Raw genomic sequence first — 9,591 nt, forward strand, 5'->3', positions numbered from 1 at the left:
CCGAATATTAGACGTGTTGTAATTTTTATGAAACAAAAACGACTGAAGAGATTTGAAGGTGAATGTGAGAGAGATCTCAAACTCACTAACCAAGCATCTAAACCACCATACGACGTCCTCTTAGATAACTAATGTTGTATATATTATTAATATCATCATATTAAGTTTATTTTTTCTTTAAGTAACTCACACATATGCATAAAAATTGGTCTATGACCTTATAAATACAAATTATTTGTTATATATAGATACCGAATTTTCAGAGCCGAACTCACATTTATAAATCGAATTATACACGTACGTATGCCGTTCCGAATTACTGACGAATCACGTCCCGTTGACCGAATTTTGGACCGAATCTGGATTTTACAAAACCGTATAATACTCGTACGTTTACCGTTCCGTACGTTTGACGAATCCCGAATTGCTAACTAGGGTCCGGCACCCCAATTTCATTTTTTTCTAATTACAAAGTACTGGAATGATTTTTCCTTTTCCCATTGCTTTTTGCAAAAAAAGGTTTGCGTGCTGGGAACATATATTCTGCATTAATTAAGCCTAGAATTAAGTAACTCGAGCTTTACCTAGCTAACGAAACACTTGGTGGGGCAAACAAAGCTTAATCATTAAGGGTTCAAGATTGGCAAAAAAGTGAGGGAAGGGAGAGGGGCATAGTCAAGCGAAGGACGCGTTAAGTGCCGTAACCAACTCAATGAAGTCAACAAGGAAGGCGGCCGCTGCCGCGGCCCCTTCTTACTAGTTGTAAAGTACTCCATATTTCTTTAATGTCGATCACCATGAAAAATGCCGAAGAAAACAATTTGTTATTCATTAATAATTACTGAATAGAATAAACGGGAATCAATGTCATTTTCGTTATTAATGTGTCATGATTCGATGTCAGAAGTGACAAAAGTCAGTCAGTCAGTCAGTCACGGTTCGGTACTTTCCTTTGCAATCAAATAACTCGTGTCCGTCTCTCCAACAAACATCCATCAAAAGTCTGTCACATACACACAGGTATTGTCAGATCACTTTTTGCCCTTCCTTCCACTTTTTCTTTCTTCTTCTTCTTCTTCAAAGAAAGTTTTCAATTTAGAAGGGTTCATCTCCATGCAGTAGGTAGTCCCTTGAAAGGAAAGAAAGAAAAACATACCTTTTATTAACTTCTTTGTTTCTTGTTCAGGGTTCATCATTCGTGTTGTAATTTCGTTAGATTAGACCTTCCATGATTCGTTCTCCCTCAGAACAAAAAGAAAACCGTAATTTCAGGAGTATATTTCTTTATTAAATTCACAAATCACATCGAAAAGGGAATATAGGTCTCTTCTCTCTGACGTGATGTTCATTTAAAAACAAAAAAAATCAGGTTAGGATCACGTAAATTCTTTTGTTTCAATCCTTTTATTTACTGGTGTTTTGTTAATTCCAATGCAATAGATTGAAATCAATTTGATCGAAAATTTCAGTAATTTTTATTAATTGTTTCTGATGTTGATTTTTTTTTTTCTGACCAAATATTGTAACTGAATTGAACAGAGTGCCAGAAATGATGGAGTTTGTCGCAATCTTCGTATCTGTATCCAGATTGAGATGATAAAAAAAGTCTGCTTCTTCATCATCATAATTCGCAGTTATGAATTTATCAAAACCCCCCAAGCACATTAGATTTCTTGATTGCTATTTGAATTCCAAAGTTCGCAGATGTCTTTTCTTGATATCCATTGCTCTCATCTTCAGAGCTCTTTTTCTTCTTACAACCCCTCTTGCCTTCAAACACAACACCACCTTTGATTATTGGCTCAGCACTTCCTCATTTTCTTCTTCTTCTCGTCTGGTTCATGACAATTCGTCTGGTGGAGGAATCAGAAGTGACAAATTCTTAGAGGTTCCTCAAATTGCATGGGGACTAAACAATCAAAAGATAGCAGTGGCAAGAGCTTTCCTAACCGCCAGAATGCTCAACAGAACTTTGTTACTTCCTAGCTTAAGTGCTTCTTTGTTCTACAAAGAAGTCAATCTCTTGCAATCAGTCACTTTCGATAAGATTTTCCAGTTTGACAAGTTTAATTCTCTCTGCAATGGCTTTGTCCAATTGGGGCGCTTCTCTGACATTTCGAACAAGACCGATGTTTTCGATCTCAACAAGGGCAGTGGAAGAAAATGGACAATGGAGAGGGATTTAGATCAACTGAGAAAGGTTAAGCAAGACCCTAGTATTGATGGGTACGAGGTTATTCGGATACTTGGGAAGAATCCATTCCTTTGGCATGATCATTGGCCTGTCAGAGATTACGCCAACGTCTTCGAGTGCTTAGTATTAGTTGATGAGATAACCCAAGAAGCTGAGAGAGTTGTGTCTAAGATTAGAGAGATTGGAAGTCAAGTGATTGAAAGCAAAACAGATTCATTGTCGCGAACGCAGCAGCCTTATTATGTAGCTGTGCACATGAGAATAGAGAAAGACTGGATGATTCACTGCAAGAAGCTTCAACAGAGGAACAATGTCACTCAAATTTGTAGCAGTAAAGAGGAGATCATGGAACGGGTAGGCAATATTGTCGGCATAAATCAACAACCTACCGTTGTTTATCTAGCAGTGGCGGACGATCTTCTTGAGGATGGTTCTGTTTTGAGTGGTTGGAAAGAAGGTCTCCTTCCTTATGAGAAGAAAAAGTTGGGTGTTTGGGATATCTACAAAAAGTATCCGTATCTCATTCAATCGGCAATTGACTATGAAGTTTGCTTGAGAGCTGATGTCTTTGTTGGTAACAGCTATTCCACATTTTCAAGTCTAATAGTTCTCGAACGAAGCCAGAAATTGCTTAGATTGGGTGCTGTTACAGAGGGATCATCATGCACTACAAATAGCAATGAATCAGGTGGCAGCGGCATAAAATGGCCTTCATATGCATACAATATATTGGGTGAATCGGGTGGACCGAAAAAATGGATGACAAATATGTCTGACACAAGTCTTCAGGCGATCAGTTATGGTTCTAATGATGTCTCCTGCTAAACAAATGAATTTTGTATAGATACATAAACACACAGTTACTTCTTCCAGTAAGTGTCCAACAATTGAGTTGGTCATTCAGGCACTTGGTGGTTGTACCTACCAAAAGGTTTGGGGGTTGGATACATCTTTTCTCCGAAGTGGTATATTATTATATACAGAAACTAGCTAGTCCACCACTGGTAGAGCTGGAAGAAGCATGAAATGAGTTTAGGAATACTCCAGTACTTGGTTGTGCAAGTGAACATACATTAAGGTTTTTCATGAGAATTAATCAGGTACACATGTACATAGTTATTCTTTTTCAGTTGTACTTCTTTTTAATATTGTGTATTGTCATGAATTCATGACAATATTAGAATTAAAAGTTACAATGATTTTGTGTTTACAGTTTTTACTACAAAGTCATTAATGGAGTTTTAGATTTTATATGAAGTACGACTCCCTTCTCTTGTGTTTTGCTCATTGAATCAAGCAGGGAAGATAAGCTGTCTAATAAGGATGCATGATATGAGTACCTTCTGTCCTGGGTGAAGTCGCAGTTTCGATTTAACATGAACTACACTCCATTTTTTTTCTTCTTTTAAATCTTTCTTAGTTATATTAATTGTAAGACTTTGATATGAAACAGGCTGCAACAGTATCTTACAGTGCACCACCTTTGATTATGTACATCTATTAACAATTGAGTATGGGCTTTTGATATTCCTTGAAGACTCTATCACATCTTTCCTTCCATATAAACCACATCTTAGTAAGGAGAAGCTCTATTGAATTTTTCATTTTTTTTTGTTTTGAAACCATGCTTTACTTAGTTCTAGGATAGTTATCAAGTGATCTAATTGCATTCTAATGGGATTTGGTCATGTTTCCCAAGCAGCTTTATCATACATGCAATAGAAGAGGAGATGTTATGTTGTTTCAATGTCCATTGTGTAGGAAGGATTGATATCTTTTATTTTTCCTACTAGTTTTGCATCAGTTAAAAGAGCATTTTGGATGCATTTCCAGAAGAAATGCTTAATACTTAAAGACACGTCTAGTTTCCACAAATATTTTCAGAAAGATTCTGAAAGAGATATGCTCCAAAATGTCCGCATGCTCATTCAATTTGTCATATATCAATTTAACAATATAGTTTCCTGATTTTGTTAAGGTCCATCGAAGAATATCTTTTTTTTTTGAGAGTTTGACTTATCTAAAAATATATGACTGTTGCAAATCTTAGAAGTTGTGTCAGCTGGAAAGATGTCATGAATAAGCTTATGATTCCATTGTTTAGTGGTCTGATCCATGAGATCAGCCATTATGGTTATAGAGGCTAGAGAAGAATCATGATGGGCAGATACATTAATGTTTATACTGGAGACCCAATTATCTTCCCAGATATTTATGCTAAGTCCATTTCCTACTTCCCAAGTACTGTACTTATTGATTAGTTTTAAGCCTTTATGATTTCTAAGTCCAAGAACTTTAATCAGGAGGTTTAACCTTTTTTTCTATTTGTTTTTAATTGATGCCAAAGATGGGTGACTTTTTGTTAGAACATTGCTCGGTCGAACTCGCAAGCGTTATTATATCAAGCTTGTTTGTCAAGTTTAGTTGATCAAAACTATAGTCTTGATTTCTAGTCTACTAATAGCTATGTCTCGGGTTAGGATAAAATGTGTAGTTGAGATTTAGACTTCACATAGTTCATCGATTGAAGACGAAGATCTACTGAGGAGAGCTTGGAGGAACTTCATCAACAAAAGGTACGTGGATATTAAAGCTTATCTATCACTCAGAAGTCTATTCTATTCTATCTATTAATGAGACTAAGTTGTATAGCTATATAGACTTTTAAATTATACACATTTGATATTTCGAGCTGAGTTTAACTCGCTTATATATTTTTCGAAATATGTGTTGGAAGCTTTTTGCTTTAACTACGTTCATCATATTCTTGACGAGTTTAGTTGGAGACAAGTTATTTGTTGGAAACTAAATAATAAGTCAAAAGATGATCATGTGGAAATTGCCTTGAAACATCTTACATGATTTGTATGAGACAATCATTTGACGTCGACTTGGAAAGTTTCGTATTGATCGTTGGATCACTTAAAAATTACTTATAAGCTAATAGTTTGTGTGAGACAACTATTGTCATCTTCTAAGGATGTTTTAATGATTGAAGTGGGAGTTTACAACAAAAAACTTTGTTTGGATACTGCATAGTATGCGTACCTAGTATGCAAACTGTTTTGGTATTATTCAGGTCCGAGAACCTTGCTGTTAAAGTCCGGGTACCTTGTTTGTGTTTGAGCACTACTCGGTAGAACTCAGAAGTGTTGCTATCTCAAGCTTGTTTTTTCAAGTTTAGTTGTCAAAACTATAAGTCTTGATTTCTAGTCTACTTATGGCTATGTCTCGGATTAGGATATAATGTATAGTTGATCTTTAGACAACACGACGTTCATCGATTAAAGACGAAAAACTACTAAGGGGAGATTGTGGAACTTCATCAACAAAAGGTATGTGGAGACTTGAACTAATTTATCACTCATAAGTCAATTATATTTTATCTCATATTGAGACAAAGTCGTATAGCTATATAGAATTATACACATTTGATATTTCGAGTTGAGTTTAACTCGCTTATGTCTTTCTCGAAATATGTGTTGGAAAGATTTTTACTTTAACTATGTTGATAATTATTCTTGACGAAAGTCAAAAGATGATCATGTGAAAATCACCCGGTAACATCTTACATGATTTCAGTGAGATAGTCATTTGATTTAGACTCGGAATGTAGATCACTTGAAAATTATTTTTAAGCTAATAGTTGTTGTGAGACAGCTATTTCCATCTTCTAAGAATGTTTCAATGATTGAAATGGGAGTTTAGAACAATTAACCATTGTATGGATATGCACATTATGTATACCCGTATGAAAATTGTTGTAAGAATGATTCAGGTCTGGGAACAAATTACGCGTACCCGTATGCGAATGTCAAAGTCCGAGAACTAAATTTGCGTACCTGTTTACAAACTTATGAGGTTAAGTTCTAAAATCGGCTAAGTATGATTTCATACTCATGAAAAAAATACATTTATAAATCAAGGAATGCAACCTTTGCAAACCGTGGCTAAAATGCTAATGAACTGATTCTTTTGAATCAATATGATTTTGCTTCAACTTTGTATTGTATACTTATATGAGAATATAAAAAAATTGAACAACTCTATGAGTAACACAATTAGATTCATTTGATTATCATTTGATATAGAAGTGTTAAGATGAACATGGTTAACACAAAAGTGTTGATATGGCTAACATCGGTTAACTGATATTGACCCAACTCAATATACACGTTTAGGTACGGTGACCCATATCTAAATGAAAGTATATTTCATTTGTGTGTAACAAGCTAAGACCATCTAACGATGTAAAGATATTAGATTGAATCTTAAATCATGTTTCATATGACGGTGAATATTGATTGCTTTGTTACAAAGTTATCAAACCCTGATTTGAAGACTATATAAGGGAAAACTCTAGCAACTGGGAAAACTAATCCACACACCTTCTGTGTGATACTAGTTGCGACTAGAGTCGATTCTCCTTTAACCTAGGTTTTACCAAAACCATTATAGGTTAACGGCTTGAAAACTTTATTTGGATTTTGGCCATACCCAACTATTTTCTTTGTAGTTGCATGTTCTTATCTTACTTGTTCTATCGTATTGAGTACTATCTCTTTAAGATTTTCTCGAGATTTATCTCCGATAGGTAAGATATAAAAAGTAATCACAAAGCTCTTCGTCTCATTCTTTGTGATTCCACAATAACTTCTTCTACTACCATATAGTTAAGTTATTGTGAGGTGATTGATATTTCTAGGATGTTCTTCGGGAATATAAGACCGTATTATGAATTGGTTCCTGTTCACCTTGATTTATCAAAAGACGGAATAAAAACTTCATAGGTACTTCTGTGGGCGACAAATCTATCTATTAAAATAGACTTATATGTGGTAGACAAATTTGTTTATAAGTCTTCGACATTGGGTCGGAGCAACTCTTAGTTTTGGGTGAGGTCAGCAAAGCGTATAGTCCTGCTGAGATTTAGAGGAGTAAGGAACGCGACTGTACCTTAATCGGTGTGAGACTTGGTTACGTCTCAACTACATTCTAGTCCGAAGTTAACTTGTAGTAGGCAAGACTCTGTGGCAGCTTAATACAGTGTGGTGTTCAAATCTGTACTAGGTCCCAGAGTTTTTCTGCATTTGCAGTTTCCTCGTTATCAAAACTTCTGGTGTCTCTGTTATTTCTTTTCCGCATTATATTTGTTTATATAATTGAATATCACAGGTTGTGCATAGTTCAATCAATTGATAAATACAATCTTTGGTTGTTGATTGAAATTAATTGACACTTGAACATTGGCATTTGGTACCGTTCAAGTTGTTTCTCAAATAATCAGGCTTGCAGATTTCTATATGTTTGATTTGTTGATTATCATTGAGAAACAAAGATATAACTCTTGGATATATTTTCCTTGATTGAGTCTGACTGTCTAGTTGATTCTCTTGGAATTATATTGGAGTTAGTCCATACATATTTCCTAACAAAATATTGGGTGTGGTTTTTAGACCCCAGCTTTTTTAGTTTGCATACCAGTATGTGAACGGTTATACCTGAGTTAGGTTCGGGACGGCTGTTTGCATACCCGTTTGCAAACGGCTGGAAAAGACCCAAGTCTGGAAGCTATAGATTGCGTACCTGTTTGCAAACTTAGAGGTTAAAGTTCAAAAATCGGTTAAGTATGTTTTTCATACTCATGAACAAATACATTTATGAATTAAGGAACGCAATCTTTGCAAACCGTGGCTTAATGTTCATGAATTGATTCTTATATACTTTGTACGCCTACGAATTAATCCATTTTTTTCAATTAGTTCATATATTTTTCTATGAGATAGTGAAAAATTAAACAACTCTATGAGAAACACAATTAGATTCATTTGATTATTTTTCATGATTGATTGATCATCATAGTTGATCTAGTTGTGTTATATGAATTTGGTTAAGACAAAAGTGTTCATATGGCTAACTTCGGTTAACTGTTATTGAGCCAACTCAATATACACGTTTAGGTATGGTTACTCATATCTAAATGAATCTATATTTCATTTGTGTATAACAAGCTAAGACCATCTAACGGTGGAGAGATATTGCTTTGGTTTTAAGCAGACTTAGCTTGAATCTTAAATCAGGATTTCATCTAACGGTGAATATTGAATGCTTTTTGTTCCTAAACTATATTAGCTTTGATTGAAAACAAATCCCCATTTGAAAGACTATATAAGGAGAACTCTATCAACTGGAAAACCTAATCTCGGCACTTTCTTGTGTCCTTGTTGCGACTAGAGTCGATTCTCCTTTAACCTAGGTTTTTCTAAAACCATTATAGGTTAACGACTTGAAGCTTCATTTGGGATTCGTGAAGCCATATCCAACTATTTTCTCTGTACTTGCGTATTCTGATATTACTTGTTCAATCGTATTGAGTACTATCTTCTCTAAGATTTTCTTGAGATATCTCTGATAGGTAAGATATAAAAAGTAATCAAAAAGCTCTTCGTCTCATTCTTTGTGATTCCACAATAACTTCTTCTACTACCATATAGTTAAGTTATTGCGAGGTGATTGATATTTCTAGGCTGTTATTCGGGAGTACAAGACCGTATTATCAATTGGTTTCTGTTCACCTTGATTTATCAAAAAAAGGAACAAAAAAATTCGTAGGTACTTCTGTGGGATACAAATTTATCTATCAGAATAGACTTATCTGTGGAAGATATATTTGTTTATAAGTGTTCGACTTTGGGTCGTAGCAATTTTTAGTTGTGGGTGAGATCAGCTAACGGAATCAAGTGCGCAGAATCAGGCGTGGTTTAGAGGTGTAAGGAACACGACTGTACCTTAATCGGTGTGAGACTTGGTTAGGGCTCAACTACATTACAGTCTGAAGTTAACTTGTAGTAGGATAGTGCATGTGGCGACTTAATACAATGTAGTGTTTAAATCTGGACTAGGTCCCCGGGTTTTTTTTGTATTTGCGGTTTCCTCATTAACAAAACTTCCGGTGTCTGTATTATTTCCTTTCTGCATTATATTTGTTTATACAATCTAAATATCACAGGTTGTGCGTAGTTCAATTAATTGGTAAATAGGACCTTTATTTGTTGGATATAAATTGATTGACACTTGGGTATTGGTATTTGGTACCGTCCAAGTTATTTCTCATATCAATCAGGCTCACAGATTTCTATATGTTGTATTGCAGATTGTACTGATAAATAGAGATATAACTCTTTGATATCTTTCTTGGTTGAGCTCGCTTTATAATCTGGTGCTCTCAAAATTTTATTGGAGTTAGTCCATACAGATTTCCGAACAAATTATTGGGTGTGGTTGTTATATCCCCGCTTTTTTACTTTTATCAACTTGCAATGTTCAAAATATCCAGATACAACTGACTTTCAACGACACTAGGAGGTCTATCTGACTAGACCTTTGAGACTCTAAAC

General features: G+C 35.0%; 1 protein-coding gene across 4 annotated transcripts; it reads left to right on the forward strand.

Moving 5' to 3' along the window:
- Positions 1–892: 892 nt before the first annotated feature.
- LOC113290016 (O-fucosyltransferase 23-like) lies at positions 893–3,701 on the forward strand. Of its 4 annotated transcripts, none has more exons than XM_026539483.1 (3): positions 893–1,020; positions 1,187–1,369; positions 1,540–3,701. In XM_026539483.1, exon 3 carries the CDS (start codon positions 1,637–1,639, stop codon positions 3,017–3,019), a length of 1,383 nt encoding a protein of 460 aa, XP_026395268.1. In that variant the 5' UTR covers positions 893–1,020; positions 1,187–1,369; positions 1,540–1,636; the 3' UTR covers positions 3,020–3,701. The 4 variants fall into 4 exon arrangements, 2 of the variants coding, with proteins under 2 accessions (XP_026395268.1, XP_026395267.1); XR_003331319.1 differs by lacking the exon at positions 893–1,020 and having other exon boundaries at positions 1,035–1,369; positions 1,540–3,294; positions 3,408–3,701; XR_003331320.1 differs by lacking the exon at positions 893–1,020 and having other exon boundaries at positions 1,035–1,369; positions 1,540–3,294; positions 3,495–3,701.
- The last annotated feature ends 5,890 nt before the right edge of the window (positions 3,702–9,591 follow it).

The sequence above is a fragment of the Papaver somniferum genome, chromosome 6, assembly GCF_003573695.1.
Source record: "Papaver somniferum cultivar HN1 chromosome 6, ASM357369v1, whole genome shotgun sequence".
Classification (NCBI taxonomy): Eukaryota; Viridiplantae; Streptophyta; class Magnoliopsida; order Ranunculales; family Papaveraceae; genus Papaver; species Papaver somniferum.